The sequence below is a fragment of the Impatiens glandulifera genome, chromosome 1 (assembly GCF_907164915.1).
Source record: "Impatiens glandulifera chromosome 1, dImpGla2.1, whole genome shotgun sequence".
In the NCBI taxonomy this organism is placed as follows: domain Eukaryota; kingdom Viridiplantae; phylum Streptophyta; class Magnoliopsida; order Ericales; family Balsaminaceae; genus Impatiens; species Impatiens glandulifera.
Window position 1 is genome coordinate 147,917,209 of NC_061862.1, and position 21,252 is coordinate 147,938,460.

Here is a 21,252-nt window from a genome sequence, read left to right on the forward strand (position 1 = left end):
TAGAAACATAAATTAGTAATTATGGAAGGTTTGAATAAATTAGTAATTATTATAAAAAAATTTTGAGATTATTTTTATATATATTATAAATATAAAATTATTAATAAGATAATATATATTTATAAAATTTAATGAAGAAAAAATAAATATTTATCTTTAAATTTATCTATTAGGCTTCCCTTAAAACCCTCCCTAACCCATTCCACAAAACCCTATATAATCTAATATTCACCTGTTTGCCTCACTTTTGAACCCCCTCTCATCTCATCTCTTCTCTCTCAATTTTTTCTCGTCTATCACTCTGCTGGTCGTCGTCAGGTATTTCTCCTCAATTCGTTTATGTACTCTTGTTATTTAATATTCAATACTGTTTTATGGAATTTCAGTTTCTTAATCATTACTTGAATGACGATTCTAAGCCAAAAAAGCTATGGATTGATGTGCAGATGCAGTTATTGTGATAGTTTCTTGATACATGAACTAAGTTTTTTTTGTAAATTCATTAGTTTTGGATAATTGCTTCAAATATGTATTTTACAGGGATGTTATTGCAAAATTGAGATGTTTATTTCTATTCTGAACCTTGTTATATAACCATAAAAGTTTTATTCTAAAGCTATTGTCTTAATTGATACAAATTAATAAAGTCTTACAAATTTTCAGGGCAGGTAAGAGGATTAGGGTTTAGAATGGAAGGTGGTAATGGAAATCCAGAACAGTTATCAGCAGAGGGTGCCAGATTCCTTGAACAGGGAATTGGGTTGTTATTCTCTCGATGGAATGCACTTCAGATGGCTGTTGCAGACAATTGGGGAGGGGGTGATTCTATTCTGAAGTCACAGAATTTTGCTGCAGAAGTTTTATTATGGTTCACCCATCCGAACGAAGCAGTACTATACATAGATGATTTGGAAGATATTCTGGACGAGTCGATGGTTTCATTATTCGATTCTGAGATAGAAGACAACAGTATTGAAGAGATTGCTGAGAAACTGATGGTGATGCATGAAGAATGTTTGCAGGGAAATTATAATTCAATTCAAATATTATTGAATGATGATGTTCATCATATTAGACAGGCAGCTGCTGCTGCTGCTGCTGCTGCTGATGTTATTGATGAATTTGAAGCTATGGTACTCGTGGAGAATCCTGGGCCTCAGGCTAGAGTTGATGAGCCTAATGCTCCTGAAGTAGATGAAGAAGGATGGAGAATAGTTGGCCCTAGAAGGAGAAGAAGGAACTAGCTAAGGTCAATTGCTCTTCTTCTCAAGAACAGAATTGGATGTGTTTAATTATTTGTGTTAGGTAGATCTACTAGTTTTTGTTTATAAAGCCATGGATACTATAAGTTCATATATTTCCTCTTTTTCTTTGATTGTGGCAAGTATAGGGTTAACTCAAATTCAATTCAATGTTACTATTTTTTATATCAATGATTATCTCTTTATTTGGCATGTTTTGATCTAATCGAGTTTAACACCTGTTTGTCAGGTCCTCCTATTGATTGTGTTTTAATGAATTTTAAGTTTACGATTCCTATAAACTTAAGGGCAATGCTGCTGAGTCTACAAAGATCTTAGATTCTACATTGTCCATCTGAATCCATTTTTTGATCTATTAGACATGGGTATGCAACTTCATTTACATCCTCCGATCAATTAGAAAAGAAAGGGAGAAGAAGATTGGAGGTTTGTGAGAAAATAATGGGGAAGAAGATTGAAGGTTTACTCTAATGAATTAGGTCATAGGAGAATATATTTAAATTATTATTTATTTATAAATATTTTCGATAAAATTAATATTATTCAAATTTAATTAATTTAAAATTGGTTTTAATTTGTAAAAGTTAAGTTTAATCTTAAACTTAAGGTTAACATATATTTTATTCATTCGGCACCCTCTCAATCCCTCAATAGACCATCATTTTTTGACTGACATTTTTTCATATATATTTTTTATCCCATCGGGGAATAACTCACCAATCTTAGTCGACATCAATTGATGACATATCTCTTATCACTCGTCAAACTCAACCACCAATCTTAATTTCGACTTCACACTCGACAAACCACCCACCTGACATCTATTTCGTGACCTCCCACTTTCAAATGCTCGCAAAACCAACCACTAATTCCGACCTCACACTCGACAAACCACCAACCACCCGACCTTCATCTCGTGACCTCACACTTTCAAATGACCTCCAAACCAACAACTAATTCTGATCTCACACTCGACAAACCACTCACCACCCGACATCAATCTCGTGACCTCACACTTTCAAATACTCGTCAAACTAACAACTAATTTCGACCTCACATTTGATAACCCATCCACCACCTGACCTCCATCTCGTGACCTCACACTTTCAAATGCTCACCAACCCAACAACTAATTTTGACCTCACACTCGACAAACCACCCTACCTCCATCTCGTGACCTCACACTTTTAAATGCTCGTCAAACCAACAACTAATTTTGACCTCACTCTCGACAAACCACCCACCACCCGACCTCCATCTTGTGACTTCACACTTTTAAATGCTCGTCAAACCAACAACTAATTCTGACCTCACACAAGACAAACCACTCACCACCCGACCTCTATCGCGTGACCTCACACTTTCAAATGCTCGTCAAACTAATAACTAATTTCGACCTCACACTCGATAAACCATCCACCACCCCACCTTCATCTCGTGACCTCATACTTTCAAATCCACTCCAAACCAACAACTAATTCCGACCTCACACTCGACAAACCACCCACCACCCGACCTCCATCTCATGACCTCACACTTTCAAATGCTCGTCAAACCAAAAACTAATTCTAACTTCATACTCGAAAAACCACTCACCACCCGACCTCCATCTCGTGACCTCACACTTTTAAATGATCGCCAAACCAACAACTAATTCCGACCTCATACTCGAAAAACCATCCACCACCCGACCTCCATCTCGTGACCTCACACTTTTAAATGCTTGTCAAACTAATAAATAATTTCTACCTCACACTCGATAAACCACCCATTACCCGACCTCCATCTCGTGACCTCACACTTTTAAATGCTCGCCAAACTAACTACTAATTTCGACCTCACACTCAACAAACCACCCACCACCCGACTTTCATCTCGTGACCTCACACTTTCAAATGCTCGCCAAACCAACAACTAATTCCGATCTCATACTCGACAAATCACCCACCACCCAACCTCCATTTCATGACTTCACACTTCTCAAATACTTGCCAAACAAACCAATAAATTTCAATCTCACACTCGACAAACTACCCACCACACGAACTCCATCTCGTGAACTCACACTTTCAAATTCTCGTCAAACCAACCACTAATTTCGACCTTACACTTTCAGATGCCTCGTATCATTTTTTTAAAAGTTGCGTCACCATTTATTTTTTTTGAAAATATAAATTTGCATGTCTTGAGATTCGAACTCATGCATAAAATGTGAACACTTTAACCACTAAAGCATTTGAGATTGTTGAAATAATTTTATTATTTCGTGTATATATATATTTTGTATTTAATATTTATTACCAATTAGTTAATTTTTATATTAACTAAAAAATTATTTATACTAATAAATAAAATATTATATATATATATATATATGATGAGAGAATAAATGTATAATAAAAGACAAAATGTATTTATATAAAATTGATGATAAAATATAAAATAATATATATATAAGGTAACTATATTTAATATATATTGTATATATAAAATATTAATACAAAATATATATTTGATTAGTAAGAAATATATATATATATATATATATATATATATATATATATATATATATATATATATATATATATATATATATAATTAATGAGAGAGAAAATAATTAGAAAAGAAAAAATATAAAATAAAATATATTTATAATCTTTAAAATCTAAAATTTAATTAAGAAATAGAGAGTATAAAAGTGGAGAGAAAATACGATGTGGATTATAATTTTGACATGGATTATTGTGGTTTTGTTAACTTTAAGTATCATTATATTATATACATATAATTATTAATATATCTATATATATATATTTGAATTGATATAAAGTTGTAAGTTTTATTTTATTATATGTATATATATATATGTTAATATTAAATATTATTAATAAATATTTTTTTGATATTTATAAAAAAGTTAGTAAACTAAAAATAAAATCATCTACAAATATGATAAAATAACATAAAATAATAATTATTACAAGATACTAGCATTTAGCCCGTGCATTTGCACGAGTAATAATATAAAAAACCGTGAAAAAAATTACGAATAAAATTTTTAATTTTATTTTTAACCGTTTTAAGTTTATGGGTGGTTCAACCCACAATCCGACCCAAATAACTTTAAAAATTAAGCATCATTATATATATATATAAATTAGTTAGTTAAAAAGTTGAACTTATATTAATATTAAAACGTCCCGAGTTTATCAAATTTGGTGTTGAATTTAAAATATAAAGTATTTGTAGTCTAATTGGTTAAAAAGTTGTACTTGTTTTGTTAGATTGCATGTTCGAAACATACCTCTAGCATTTTTAATTTTATTTTTAACCGTTTTAAATTTAAAAAGGGTCAACCCACAATCCGACCTAAGTATCCAAATTAACTACAGCTTTCGACCCGGCAATCCGAACACTTTAAAAATATCATTATATATATATATATAGATTGATTAGTTAAAAAGTTTAAAAATAGATTTAAATATGTTCGTCCACGAAGGGTGATTTAGAGCCTAAGTTCATGCCAAAAAGTGTAAAAAAATGTTGGGAATGTCGGCTTGAGTAAAACAAACATTGGTAATAAAATCTAAGAGTTCGTTAACGGAGGTGATTTAGAGCATAAGATCATGTCGAAATGTGTAATAGAATGTTTAAGACCGTAACCTTGAAGACCGCAAAGTTATTTAACAGAGGGTGAGTCAAAACTAAAAGACATAGTCGAATGCTTAAGTATGGTAGAATTAAGAATGGTTAGAGTTAATAATGCATAATTGAAATTAATTTATATGTTATATATGAGTGTAAGAGATTTTAATAATGTTTTTACTTATTTTAGTATTAAAATTATTATATATATATATATATATATATATATATATATATATATATATATATAAAAGGAGGTTGCACCATTATCATTAGTGTTTGTTCTTTTTTTTTTATCAATGTTAAGAAAGATGTGTGAATTTGTAGAGAAAATGCAGTTATGGAAAAAGTTAATATAAGTTTGGTTAAATAATAAAAAAAAAATAGTTACTCAATATAGTTATAGTAGGCTATTTAAGGTTACATTTAGCCCGTGCATTTGCACGAGTAATAATATAAAAAATCGTGAAAAAAATTACGGATAACATTTTTAATTTTATTTTTAACCGTTTTAAGTTTATGGGTGGGTCAACCAACAATCAGACCCAAATATCCATTTACTCAACATCATTATATATTAGTTAGTTAAAAATTTGAACTTATATTAATATTAAAAACGTCCCGCGTTTATCAAATTTGGTGTTGAATTTAAAATATAAAATCTTAGTAGCCTAGTTGGTAAAAGAGTTGTACTTGTTTTGTTAGGTTGCAATTTCGAAACATACTTCTAGCATTTTAAATTTTATTTTTAACAGTTTTAAATTTAAAATCGGGTCAACCCACAATCCGACCCAAGTATCCAAATTAACCACAGCTCTCGACCCGGCAATCCGGACACTTTAAAAATTAAGCATCATTATATATATAGATTAGTTAGTTAAAAAGTTGAACTTATATTAATATTAAAACGTTCTCGCGTTTATCAAATTCGGTGTTGAATTTAAAATATAAAGTCTTTATAGCCTAGTTGTTTAAAGAGTTGTACTTGTTTTGTTACTTTGCAAGTTCAAAACATACCTCTAGCATTTTTAATTTTATTTTTAACCGTTTTAAATTTAAAAACGGGTCAAACCACAATTCGACCCAAGTATCCAAATTAACCACAACTCTCGACCCGGCAATCCGGACACTTTAAAAATTAAGTATCATTATATATATATATATAGATTAGTTACTTAAAAAGTTGAACTTATATTAATGTTAAAACGTCCCGCGTTTATAAAATTTGGTGTTGAATTTAAAATATAAAGTCTTAATAGCCTAGTTGGATAAAGAGTTATACTTGTTTTGTTAGGTTGCAAGTTCGAAACATACCTCTAGCATTTTTAATTTTATTTTTAACCGTTTTAAATTTAAAGGCGGGTCAACCCACAATCCGATCCAAGTATCCAAATTAACCACAGTTCTCGACCCGACAATCTGGACACTTTAAAAATTAAGCATCATTATATATATATATATATAGATTAGTTAGTTAAAAAGTTGAACTTATATTAATATTAAAACGTCCCGCGTTTATCAAATTTAGTGTTAAATTTAAAATATAAAGTCTTTGTAGCGTAGTTGGTTGAAAAGTTGTACTTGTTTTGTTAGGTTGCAAGTTTGAAACATACCTCTAGCATTTTTAATTTTATTTTTAACCGTTTTAAATTTAAAAACGGGTCATCCCACAATCCGACCCAAGTATCCAAATTAACCACAGCTTTCGACCCGGCAATCCGGACACTTTAAAAATATCATTATATATATATATAGATTAGTTAGTTAAAAAATTAAACTTATATTAATATTAAAACGTTTCGCATTTATCAAATTTGGTGTTGAATTTAAAGTTTTTGTAGCCTAGTTGGTTAAAAAGTTGTACTTGTTTTGTTAGGTTGCAAGTTGGAAACATACCTCTAGCATTTTTAATTTTATTTTTAACCGTTTTAAATTTAAAAAAGGGTCAACCCACAATCCGACCCAAGTATCCAAATTAACCACACCTCTCGACCCGACGATCTAGACACTTTAAAAATTAAGCATCATTATATATATATATATAGATTAGTTAGTTACAAAGTTGAACTTATATTAATATTAAAACGTCCCGCGTTTATCAAATTTGGTGTTGAATTTAAAATATAAAGTCTTTGTCGCGTAGTTGGTTGAAAAGTTGTATTTGTTTTGTTAGGTTGTAAGTTTGAAACATACCTTTAGTATTTTTAATTTTATTTTTAACCGTTTTAAATTTAAAAACGGGTCAACCCACAATCCGACCCAAGTATCCAAATTAACCACAGATTTCGATCCGGCAATCCGGACACTTTAAAAATATCATTATATATATATATATATATAGATTAGTTAGTTAAAAAGTTAAACTTATATTAATATTAAAACGTCCCACATTTATCAAATTTGGTGTTGACTTTAAATATAAAGTCTTTGTAGCCTAGTTGGTTAAAGAGTTGTACTTGTTTTGTTATGTTGTAAGTTCGAAACATACCTCTAGTATTTTTAATTTTATTTTTAACCGTTTTAAATTTAAAAACGGGTCAACCCACAATCCGACCCAAGTATCCAAATTAACCACGACTCTCGACCCGGCAATCTAGACACTTTAAAAATTAAGCATCATTATATATATATATATATATATAGATTAGTTAGTTAAAAACTTGAACTTATATTAATGTTAAAACGTCCCGCATTTATCAAATTTGGTGTTGAATTTAAAATTTAATTTCTTAGTAGCCTAGTTGGTTAAAGAGTTATACTTGTTTTGTTAGGTTGCAAGTTCGAAACATACCTCTAGCATTTTTTACTTTATTTTTAACCGTTTTAAATTTAAAGGCAGGTCAACCCACAATCCGACCCAAGTATTCAAATTAACCACAGCTCTTGATCCGCAATCCAGACACTTTAAAAATTAAGTATCATTATATATATATAGATTAGTTAGTTAAAAAGTTGAACTTATATTAATGTTAAAATGTCCCGCGTTTATCAAATTTGGCGTTGAATTTAAAATATAAAGTCTCAGTAGCTTAGTTGGTTAAAGAGTTATATTTGTTTTGTTAGGTTGCAAGTTCGAAACATACCTCTAGCATTTTTAATTTGATTTTTAACCGTTTTAAATTTAAAGGCGGGTCAACCCACAATCCGACCCAAATATCCAAATTAACCACAGCCTTCGACCCGACAATCCGAACACTTTAAAAATTAAGCATTATTATATATATATATATATATATGGATGAATGTTAAATTCTAAAATGTTCTATAAGTCATATCTTTGGCAGAAATGGTTATGAACATTATTGAAATGTATAAATATAATGTTTCATTAAAGATTAAGAATATTATTTCAATTATAAAAATTTTTGAAGACCAATTTGATATGACTAAATTGATTGTATTCAAATGTCAATGGTGAATAGAGAAATAAGGCACTGACTTTTCAACTTTATATAATTTGTTTGGACGAATGATGTGTTTTAATAATAAATCTTATTTAGATGTAGGTAAGTGTCTTAACTTATATACATATATTTATTAATATTTATCTCTAATTTATTTTTTTTATTCTTGTTCATTTTTTTTTAAATTTATATATATATATATATATATATATATATATAAATTTATCAATATAAGTTTATAATATATATATATATTATTTTTAATATAAACAAAGTTTTTTCATTTAAAATTACTTAAATTTAAATAAATTTTTATTTTAAATATTATTTTATTCAATATTTTAAAATATAAATGAGTTAATCTCATTTAAATCAAACTAAAACTTAACATATATATATATATATATTTAAAATTATATTATATATTTAAAAATTGACTCAAGTTAATATAAAAATTGAGAGAAAGCTTACATATTTTGAAATTAAAATTACATAAATAATAAATAATTTTTATATTATATACTTTTATATATATACAGAGGAGTGATAGTGGGAGGGAATTTAGTGAGGGAATTTAGTGAGGGAATGACGTGGTTGGAAAATGTAAAAGTGGGAGGAAAGAGAGAAAAAAGAGAAATTATTTGATTTTTTCAGCGAATAAGATTATGGCACGTCATTCCCTCACCAAATTCCATCACCTAATCATTTCTCATATATTAATACAATATATTTTTTTACTAATTATTAAATTTTGTAAATGATCAATTAATAAATATATAAATTATGTTATAATTTTAAATTATTTATATAACTGTAAAATTGAGTGATAAAAAAATAAATAAAAATTAATTAATAAAAAAATTAAAAACTAACTAATAAGATAATATAATAAAATAAATTTAAATTTAATTATTGATATATCAATTTAAATTAATTTTTTTAAACAACTTAACTTTATTTTTTTTAAAATTTTAAAAGAAAAAACCTGCCTGAGTTCAAGAATTAAGACAAATCAAACATTTGTTTTAATTAATTTAAGTGACATAAACGACAATAATACATGAAAATTAAGTCATTTTTTTAAGTATTTAAGCAAGTGACTTTTTAATGAGCAATGTTTCATCTAGTATCTAGTGGTGAATTCAGAGCCATATTTCAACGGATACTTTAAAATTTATCAAGTAATTTATCCAACTGAGTCCACGTCTAACTCATTGGCTACCTTGGATATAAGTTAAGTGTTTATCAAATGTGTCCACATCTAGCTCATTGTCTACCTTTGGACATAAGTTATATGGCCTTAAAAGATCTGTATGTTTCTGTTGATTCAAATGTCTCAAATTCAACAATCATTGACATAAATCCAAGAATCCAACAAGAAAGTAACTAATTATGTACTAGTCTACTAGATATATATAAAGATCTTAGAACATTGACATCAATCCAAGAATCCAACAAGAAAGTAACTAATGATGTACTAGTCTAATATATATATATATATATATATATATATATATATATATATATATATATATATATATATAAAGATCTTAGAAACTTGGACTGCCACCAAGGACATCTTCTCGCCAAGCACGATGTCCAAGAGCTTCTTTCATCCCTCCAAAGAAGGAAAGATGCATCTGGAATGTATTTGGCCTCAAAAAAGGCCACAAAGGCAATCATAAAGACCTTAAAAAACATATTTTCAGAATATGTTTCAAATTCACTCTATACTTTTAGGAACTAGTCCCAAAATAACATATAGCCGGTCATACATAGAGAGGTGCTTCCCCACTATCAAAATTCTCAACCTCATGATTACTGGTAGAAACTATAAGACCTACACGCTAGCCAACTGCACCACCACCCCTTTGTACCACTTATTATTTTTAATCATATATAGAGAAAAATATATAGTTCATAATCAATTTGAATAAATTATACCCAAACTTTTCACAAAAGTCATAGAGTGTTTAAGCCCCTTCTTGCACCCTTTGAATTCGCCACTAACTCCGTCTATGTATTAATTTGTTTTGATTTTATTTGAATTGTGATAATTTATTATTTTAGTAAAAAATAAGATATAATAATATATTTAAATATTATTGTAAACATGAAAAATTTGACATACCTCGATTTATAATAATATTTATAATTTTAAAATACTATTTGATTTTTTTAATTCAAAATAATCAAAAGAAGAGTTTAAAAGTAAATTAGGATTAATTATTGTAATAATTAAATCTTAGTTACAAAAATTAATTAAAAAAATCAAATATAATTTTTTGATTAAAATATTGTATTTATTTTATTAAAATTAAACTAAAAAAAAATTGAAATAATTTAATTATAATTTTAGACATAAATTATGTGTAATTTATAGCCTAAAATAATTAAATAAATACCTAAAAATAAAATATATAAACATAATTTTTATTATGCTGTCAAAAATATTTTTGTGTATTAATTTGGTAAACAAAAACTCAAGAAAGGGTTAAAAAATTAATTTCAAATAACTCTTATATTAAGAATAAAAACTGTTAATCTAGTGTGGCCAAAACCAAGAAGATTTGTTGCATTATGAATTTTATCCATCGGATCAGTGCTGGATTTTCATCCAGAGCCCACGAAGGAGCCACACATCCTGTTGTAACTAATAAAGCATGCTCTCGGGTCCACACGAAATTAACTAACGGGACGATAACTCCCGTTAGCCTAGACGCCCAAACGCCAGACGGAATGCTTGACGATGGACGGAACGCCAATTGCGCGTTCATTTAAACAAAACGACGTCGTTTTGTTCTCCTTCTCAGTTGAGAAATCGTGAACGCCAGAAGCTTGCGCTCGACACCGACGATCATTCTAGAAGCTCTATCTTCTCCGTTTCTCAAGCTTATCCCACCATTTTTCACCAACGTGCACGTCTCTCCCTCAACTTCAATTCCCACAGGATTAAAATTCAAAAGCTACCATAGAACTAGGCTAGCGAGAACAAAACAGAAATCAAAGAATAAAGTTTTAGAAGCAAAATCGAAGATGAATTCGATTTCAATAACCAACATAGCTTAGTATAAATACTCCCTATGTGTTCTTCTTTCAATCCATAGAATAAAATCCACTAATTACAGCCTGATTAGAGATCTGTAATGAAGTTTTGGTGACTGTTTTTTGAAGAAATTGTTCCGGCGTTCTGAACTTCGATCCAGAGTTCTAAACGAAAATTCAAACCGATGTTCCTAAAGATCATTAGAGTGTTTTCTAATCAATAGTAAGCTTCCAGATCGGTCGTAATTCAAATTGTTATTCAAAAATGGATTTATCCAATTTCGACCAGGTTGATCTTATTTATGGCTCAATTTCGTGCTTGTTATAGTCAAAATCAATCCCCTAAATGATGTCCAAGCTTTCTGTTGAAAGGAATTTCATCAATTCAATCCCAATCAAAAAAACTCAAATTTGATTTGAAAATCCGGAAAATTTGAAATTCGTGTTCTTGAGTTTTTAATCTTGAGTTTTGATTCAAATAGTTTCCTAACATATTACATTCATCCCGATCATGTTGATCGATCTGAAATTTTTAAAAAATAAAGTTTAAATTTCAATTTGAAAAATTGTTACAGAGCTTGTTTGATGTTCTTGTTTTGGACGTGTTCGATTGTAAACATCATTTCGAAGTTGTTGGAACAAGAATTAGGACATCTCATTCAAAAGTTCCCAAAATTTTCCCTAGAAATTATTTTGAAAAAATCAATTGTCTTAGGGTTCGATTGATCAATTCTAGGATTTGGGGTTATGATCCCTGAATCCATACGAGTTGTTAGAAACTTACCAATCATGTTTTCATGATCTGTATCAAAAGATACAAACCTGCAATTTTCATACCAAATGAAGAACAACCGATCTTCTTATACCGAGTCTTATAGGACCGTGGATCGAGAAGTAGGACCAAGAATTCTCAGTCCTAACCGAGACCAAAGACCGAGAAAATTGACCTAGGACCGATACCAATGAACGATGTTCTAGAGTTAGGACTGAGCCCTAGGACCGGTGTTTTTGAGCAAGTACCGAGAAATTCGACCAATGATTTTCACATAGGACCGAGAGGTCTAACCTAGGATCGAGACTCCCATGACTCATGACTAAGATTCCTAGACCTAGGACCGAACAATCCGAGTTCAGGACCGAGCCTCCCGAACCCAGGGCTGAACCCTCTAGTCCTTTGTCCGAGTATCCCGAGCCCCGATCCTAGATCGGTAAAAAGGGATCCAAGCCCTAGGACTCCGGTCCTAAGACCTGTTTGGTTCCACTTTTCAAAACTCAAAATTATTTTTGTAATTTTGGAACCCCAATCCATTTTCAAATAATTCTAAGAGGTTAGAAAATGATTTTAAAATATTATCGAGATATTTCCCGAACAAATATTTTGACTAAGGCCTCGTTTAGAATTTATTTTTAAATTCTAATACTTTTTTGATATTTCAGGTCTTGTACTCAATCTTACATAACCGCAATCGCATGTACACACTTTTAAATAATTTTGTACAATTATTTACGTAATCTAAATTTATCATTATTTAGGACCCATATACTACTAATTAAAGGAAATAAAATCTCATAAATAAATGTTTTAGCCAGACTTTTAAAAAATAAAACCATTTTCAACGGGCGCGGGGACATAGCGCGAAAGCTTTTCCCGAGCATTACCAAATAACGAACTCCTTATGGAAACTCTGGTATAAAATATGTTTATATACGTACATTTTAATTTTTTTTCTTTCTAAAATCATTTGGCGACTATATTTTTAAATAAATAATTATTTTTTTCTTAAATTAATTATGTTTGATTAATTTAAACTGGATTTCGAATCAAATTGTCATTTGGTTACAATAAATCCCTATATTATTATATTAATTATTTTTACATAATTAATTTAAAAATTTGCCAGGTATTGTCAAATTTTTTAAAAATAATGTTTTATTTTAAAAAAATGTCCGGCATGCAAACTAGGATTGAAACGCATCGAACCTCGAGCCACCTCGGATCCCCCGTATTGCCACGTGTCCTCCAAACACGTGCTAAGCTGCGGAACCAAGAATTTTTCCGGGGTTACAATTATATAATATTAAATTGAATTATATTTAAATTTGAAATTGATTTAAATTTAAATAATTTATAAATATACGATTAAATATTTTTAATTAAAAGATAATATTAAAAATATTATATATTAAAAATATATTTTAATAAATTATAAATGAAAAAAGATATAGATGACAATGGATACCCGTGGATACCTGATAGTCAGGTTCAAATATTTTAAATTGGGTATCGGGTCGGGTATGAGGTATGGAAGAAGGTACTAGATCGGGTACGGGGTCGGAATGAGGAGTGTGCACAAAACCCAAACTCATACCCGATATATATAAAAAAATAAAATATTTTTTTATTAAAATTTAATATGACATTTCAAATATCTCATCATTACAAATATTATCATAAATATTTAGTTTTATTCACACTCCACTCTAATATTATTTTATTTATATTTTAAAAAAAATATATTTCTCTCATCATCTTTAATTTTTTTTTAATAACAAAATGTATTTCCCTCTCATCATTCTTCATCTTCAATCTTTTATTTTTTTTCTTCTACATTCATTGTAACATTTTTCTACACTCTAGCAACAAGAAAGTCGTTATATTTTTCAAAATCTACAACATAATTATATATGTAAGAAATATATTTGTTTGTGTTTTAACATTTCGATATTTCTAATTTTATTATTTATTACAATTATGTTTCTTCTTTTTAACTTCTACAATATTATAAGGTTTTAATTGAATAATGTGATATCTGTCAGGGATCGGGTACCCGACGAATCAGGGATGAAGATATAAATAGTGATACTTGTCGGGGTTAGGGTCGGATAGTAAAATGAATGTCGAGTTCGGAGATGAGTACTTCACTACCGACGAATAAGATACCCGCGTGATGCCATCATTAGGAGAGATGAAAGAAGAAATCAACATTTGAATAAATCAAATTAAGTGGAAAGTTAAATAATCAAATTTTAATTAGGTACATTTAAATAATCTATTTGTATGTGTAAATAAACTAGTTATACAAATTCTTACTATAAATTAAATTTATTCTTAAATATTATTGATATTAAGTTTCTTATATAAATTTGAAATTTTTATTATATATATATTAATATTAAATATCATAGATATTAAGTTTCTTTTATTAATATATTTTAATATTATATATATAATAATCATTATTATTTATATTATATATAAATAATCATTATACTTTTGTCGTTTGCCGAAAATGCGAGTCTGTTTCATGGGTGGAGTGCGGTTCGAGACGATCCCCGTTCACTATGTCTCACTTATTGTTTGTAGATGACACTTTTGTATGATTCAGGTTATTAAAAGAAATTTCAAGCACCTTTGTGATATTCTTTAGTTATTTAGAGAGTGTCTGCGTGTTAATTTGGGTAAGTCCGATATTTTCTTCTTTAATTCAGTTTCGTCTAGGAGAAGGATTAGATTGACATGTATTTTGGGATTTAAAATTGGGGATTTTCTGTCTACGTATCTCGAGCTCCCTCTAGGGAATAAAGCAGCTCCAAAGCCTTTTAGGATCTGATTATCAGTTAAATGTGGAGGAAGCTTTCCATTTGAAAAAGTAAAATGATTTCTAAGGGAGGTCATTTAGTCCTTATCAAGAGCGATTTTTTTCAATGCCAATTTATATGATGTCGTTGTTTGTCCTCCCAAAGTGTGTGTCTGTGAAGATGGAGAAAATTATGTGTAAATTCTTATGGGGATCGTTTGATTCCTTATTTAGTGAGTTGGGAGAATGTTAAATTAATAAAAAGAGCTAGAGGATTGGGAATCCACAATCTTGTTTTTTTAATAAAGCCTTTTTATCCAAATGGTGTAGAGGATTTGCATATGAACAAGAGAGTACTTGCACTAAATTGATTAAACGTAAATATGGTCAATATAAATTTGGCTGGTTCACCAAGAATTCTTATAGACCCGTGGGAAGCAATATTTGAGGTGGTATTTATTCCATGTGGAAGGTTTATCGGGAGCATTCAATTATTATTATGGGTGATGAAAGTTCAATTAGTTTTTAGGACAACATATGGTGTGGTGGTAATGTTTAGTGAATGTTTTTCCCGAGCTTGTTTCTATTTCTATTTGTAGATATGTATCAGTCTAAGATATGTTTGACATTCGGTCTAGTGGTTTTGCTAACCATATCAGATATAAAAGAAGATTGAACAAAGATGAAAGCATGTCTAATGATAGATTTATGTTCATTGTTGAAAATAAGGGATTAAACCCGTCTTCTTAGGATTTTATGCGGTGACGTGATCTGAATAACTTTCATGAGGGATATTGTTACATTTTATTCAATAAAGTTATCCTGATTGATCTTTATTGAGAAAATATATGGGAGTCTAAGATGTCTACCAAGATCTCTTATTTTGGTTGGATTATTATTCACGACGGAATTCTCACTAACGATAGATGTATGAAAAAATACATTATTATTGTAAGTCGTATGTGTTACAAAGAAGTTGAGACTGCTTCTCATCTACTTTTACATTTTCACGTTATTGCATGTATATGAAGTTTTTTATGGATTTTGACTAGAATACAATGAATTATGCCGAAAAATGTTAGTGACTTTTGGGAGGCATGAATTGGGACGACTAAAAATGCAAGACTTAGAAAATGAGTCTCATTCCCTATAATTTGCTGATGAACTATCTAGTTGGAAAGAAATCGGAGAACTTTTAACAATCAAGTTAGGCTGCTAAGGATTATTCACAATACCATTATCATGACGTTGTCGGAGATTATATCCAGAAAGTTTATGGATTCGTGTGGAGATCTTATTATTTTTCTTAAAGATTTTCGAATTAATTAATTATTGTACTTTATTCAATTTATATTTAACTTCTTATACTTTTATTGTTGTGTTTAAATGATTTTTATTAAATTAATCGTTGAAAAAAATATTGGATAGTTTTTGTTGGAAACTTTCCTTTTAATTATTGTCATAAGTTATTAATATTACTAAAATATAAGAAAAAAACTAAGTTACACGTACGTATGTACTTGTAAAACCAACTCATTTAAATGTATGTACTAATAAAAGATCATTTAAATATACGTATTATCAAAAATATGCTTATTTAGCTTCGGTTAGTAAACTATAATTAATTTTTATTTTATAATTTATATGTTTATTAATTAAATATTAATATATTTATTTCTCTTTTTTTTTTATTAATGAATGAATTCTTTATTTTTTTTTATCTTTTTAATAAAAAATTTATTATTTAGAATATTCATTATTCATTATTAATTATTTTAATTTTATTATATATATATATATATATATATATATATATAAATATATATATAAAACCATTCATCATTAATTACTTTCACTTTCTATTTTTCTATTTTTCTATTTTGTTTTCTTATATTAACATTGATTTGGTCTTAATAATTAAATAAAACAATGACATATCTTTCAAAAATAAAAATCTTTCAACACAAAAATAAATTACTTAATAATTAATAATTAGATAATAATAATAACTCATTCATCAAACAATAAAAATATAATAATCAAATATTAAACAAAATAATATTTCTTAGTCATGAATTAATAATTAAATAAAGACTTATTAATTTTATTTTTTCTCATATTAAATTAAATAAGAAAGAAACATTTCACTAAAATATTAAAATAATATAAAATTCATAAATAAATTATTAAAATTTCTTTAAAAATAAGAATTTAAAGAATAAAAGAAATAAAAACTAATAAAAAAAATATAAAAGAAAAGAAACATAAACTAATATAAAAATAATAAAAATTTTGAAAATAAGATAAATTTAAATAATTTAATTAATGAAAAAAAAAGAAACAGAAAATATATTAATATTTAATTAATAAATATATAAATTAAAAAATAAAAATTAACTATACTTTACTAAAAGATTTTAAATGAGTTTATTTTTGATAACAAGTTTAAATGATTTTTTATTAGTACAGTATATATATTTTTTCTTAAAATATAATAATTTACAAATTAATTATCTCTTTTAAGAGGATTTGAGGAACCAAGTTGAGTTTTTTTTTTTCATGTCTTGAAGATCTCAATTTTTACATCACTACTTGCCAATTAGTCGCCATTACATATCAACTAAGGTGTTTCCTTTTTTATAAACATGCCTCAGAACATGTGAATCCAAACATAATGAGTTCCAAAACTGAACGGACGGAGTCCGGTCTTATTACACTGGTTTCTCCAACATTAACAAAGAATAGAAGAAGAATAAGAATAAACAAAAAAAAAAAGAATGAACACATTTGTAATATGCTAGTATAATTAGTTTTAATTATAAACAAAATCTCCACTATACAACTTTATCCTTGCACCTACCACCAAACGGGTTTCTTCCGATGTTAAAGCTGTTGCTGAAACAAAAACAAAACAAAAAACAAATATGAGAGAGCAAGATTGATAAATATGACAAGAATTGTGAGGTACCAGCCTGTTCAAAAGACTTTTGACCAAAAATAGAGATCGGACAAGGCTCGGGCGGATGAATCCAAGTAGTCTGAGTAGGAGGAATGTTGTCGAATATAGGCTGTTGTTGTCCATGGGTTGATCCAAAATTCTCGTCAAAGTGAAAATCCAAAGGGTGGTGGTGGTTATTATGACAGTTAATCCCAGTTTCAGACTTCATTTTATTTGTTTCATGTAGAACTAAATTACTATAAGGATTGTAAGAAAATTGGTCTCTCATAAACATACTCAAACATGAACCATCATCAAGCGATCCACATTCCTGTCCCCTGTTATCAACTTGTCCATTTGTATTATTCTTTATCTCGGTTCTGCAATTCTCAATGTAACCAGAGTATGTTTGAATTGATGGATCTGAACTGCAACCGAACTCTCTATACCAAAACAACATTTTACCTTAAATTAAGGATCTTTCTTTAATTCTATCAAAGCCCGTGTAATAAGTATTAACTAACCTTTGAGAAAGAAAATTTGGCTCAACCAACAATGTCATGTGTTGATCATCGTTAGAAGGAAGCCATGATAATGGTTGGCCTTCTGATGTTCCAGCCATTGTTAAAGGCATACACATCCCAGTCCTGAACTGCGATTAAGAGATAAGGAAAATATGATTATGCTACAACAATGAAGAAGAAATTTAACAAAATGGTCATTTACTTGGCTTGTGGATTCCATTGACATTAATGGGAATTTCGCGAAATTTTCCTGCAAAGTTATGCAAGAGCATTCAACAAGATAACATAATTGATCAGAATCAATATTACTAGATGGTTTTGATCCTTTTGAGGTCATCTCTAATCATATTCTACAATAACAATTTGAAAAAGAAAAAGAGATTATAAGAATATGAGTCAACCCTATGTATTCGGATTCGATTGAGTGATTCCTTTAGGGAATCTTCCATCTGCATAAGATGTTCAACATTGTCAACTTTCTCAGGGCTACTCCAACAGCTGATGCAAATTCAAAATGAAAAAAATAAGTAAAAATAATATGAATGATAATTGCAAACAATAAATTTAGGCACCTCAATCTTCTATGCACTTCTGTTAGTTGTGCCTTCAATGTCCTTACTTGATTGGCTAATTCCTAAATATGAGAAATGAACATTATATTGAAGAGTAATAATAATTGAAACCATTGTAATTGAAAAGACAAGAACTTACCTCAATTGATCTAACCCTGCCCGGGAAAGAATTTAAAAATCACAATCCATCTTACAAGCAACTGTTAATGCTAGTAGAACAAACACAAAGTTAAGACAAACCAACCTTGAACCCAAAAACTCCTGTATATTTACATCATGATCCATCTTCTTAAAGGTTTTCTTCAGTGCCTGCAATCTCAAATAGAAGATCAAGTATGAAAAACAAAAACCACCCCAAAGAAATATAAATCATATGAGATCAAAAGAGATCTTACTTCAAGGCTCTCAAGCTTCCTATTCCAAGAAAAAAAAAGAGAAAACAGTTACATGACAATGAATGAATCTCCAACATGAAGAACAACAGGAGAGTAAACGAAATGAAAAAACCTTTTCGCCCTTTCTTGGGGCGTTAGCTGAGCAAATTTTCCAATAACCTCTTCAATATTGCTGAAGTAATAAACAAAAGGTTCTAAGCAAACAATTTGCATGTGTTTATGTTGGCCATCATTACGAATGATACATATATACCTGCGTTCTCCACGGAATAATGTTGGTTTCCCAGTAGGCGAAAACATGAGAAGTATAATTTCTATGTCGCATAGTATCGACAGTTCTTGAGCTTTTTTCAAAATTCCATTTCTTCTTTTAGAATATGTCACTTGTCTATTTGCAGTGTTCTCCAACCTCTTTATTTTTAACTTAACCCTTCCCATGACTCTAAGATACTAAAACCAGTAGCACATTCTTTACCATTATTATATGTGCGTTATTCCATTTCTAGAAAGAACATATTCAAATTTGTACACAAACATATAATAAATAGATTGATATAATGAAATGAAACATAAATAGAAAAAGAAAGCAAAGAATAGTATGCAATACCTAGATCAATTGAAATGTTAGAAGAAGGAAAGGAGGTAAGGAAAAGCATAGAGAAATTGGAGTATTTGACGATAAGGATGAATTGAAATGAGAGCAACGGAAACAAGGAGAGAAATATGGTAACAGAAAATAAGAATTTGTGGAGAAAGGGAGGGTGAAGTTAAATCTGGAGTGGAAGCCAACGACCAAAGCTTTGTCATTATAAATTAATAATTAATTTTATATTTATTAATTTTATTTTAATTTATAACATTTTTAGTTTTCTTTTTCTAGAAAAAAATATGTCTATCCAGAATTATTATTGAAGGTCTTTTTTTAGTCGATCTACAATTAATTTCTATTTTTGATCTTTGGACTATTATTTGGTTCTTTTATAAAAATATTGTAAGAAAGTGTGGGTGTGTTGGAGTTTTTCTAAATTTCACTCTCTAGGAAAAAAATGTTTTATATGAAAAAATATCTTCGATGAACTTAATGTCCCTCAAGAAAAATGATTCTTGGTTGGTAGGCGTGATCATGCGGTCTTTTTGGTGAACGGACAACCTCATATGAGTATTTAGGATAAGGCAAAACAGAATATCGTGAGAGGATCAAAAGAAGTTAAATGGTCAAATCGGATATTGATCTTCAATTGGCTTCCTCAATAACCCTTAAGGGTGTCTCTCACATTTGAATCCAGGGAGGCTATAGTTTGTAACATTAATGACACTAGTGGTAGAGAGAAGATTCTAGAAAGGGGCCGGTCATCGACTAGATTCCGTGTTAACAATCAAATGAAAGAGATGTCTTTAGTTAACACATAACTTATGCAACAAACTAGACTCAGAGCGGTGCAACCAGATCATCGCAAGACTATAGTTCAGACCTATGTAGCAGTGGTAGGCATTAGAAACAATCGGTTTGGGTCGACTAGATGAAGGCGACTCATGTCAGATATAAATCTTTTGAATTTCAAACGTTTGAGGCATGCCTTATGCCTCGTTTGATCTTTGGGTTATCTGGGTAATGTCTGGGTTTCTTCTAAAAAAAACTCATGTTTGACCAAATTAGGTAAAAATCTAAGTTTTTTTTTCTTCCAATTTTACCCTTCTAATTATTTATTTATTTCTATCTTATCTTATCCTCTCTACTCTTCTCAAATCTCATTTCCACTGATACATTATCAAAGGTCAGAGAATTCAGATTCTCTCTCTAACCCAAATCAATTATCAATTCCACTGATTCTATTTGATCTCATTATCAATTATCCATTTGATCTTCCTTTCTCCTCTGATCTTTCCAC

The 21,252-nt window shown here is 29.1% G+C and overlaps 2 protein-coding genes across 2 annotated transcripts; one reads left to right on the forward strand and one right to left on the reverse strand.

Moving 5' to 3' along the window:
* Nucleotides 1-260: 260 nt before the first annotated feature.
* Nucleotides 261-1,409, forward strand: LOC124914434 (pre-rRNA-processing protein TSR2-like). The gene is made up of 2 exons (XM_047454983.1): nucleotides 261-318; nucleotides 664-1,409. Exon 2 carries the CDS (start codon nucleotides 690-692, stop codon nucleotides 1,242-1,244), a length of 555 nt encoding a protein of 184 aa, XP_047310939.1. The 5' UTR covers nucleotides 261-318; nucleotides 664-689; the 3' UTR covers nucleotides 1,245-1,409.
* A 16,359-nt stretch (nucleotides 1,410-17,768) lies between these two features.
* Nucleotides 17,769-19,818, reverse strand: LOC124910172 (agamous-like MADS-box protein AGL65). The gene is made up of 10 exons (XM_047450790.1): nucleotides 19,617-19,818; nucleotides 19,476-19,535; nucleotides 19,364-19,382; nucleotides 19,213-19,277; nucleotides 19,108-19,123; nucleotides 18,969-19,030; nucleotides 18,798-18,894; nucleotides 18,599-18,646; nucleotides 18,397-18,524; nucleotides 17,769-18,315 (listed from the first exon to the last, which is right to left on the reverse strand). Exons 1-10 carry the CDS (start codon nucleotides 19,799-19,801, stop codon nucleotides 17,769-17,771), a joined length of 1,227 nt encoding a protein of 408 aa, XP_047306746.1. The 5' UTR covers nucleotides 19,802-19,818.
* Nucleotides 19,819-21,252: the final 1,434 nt, after the last annotated feature.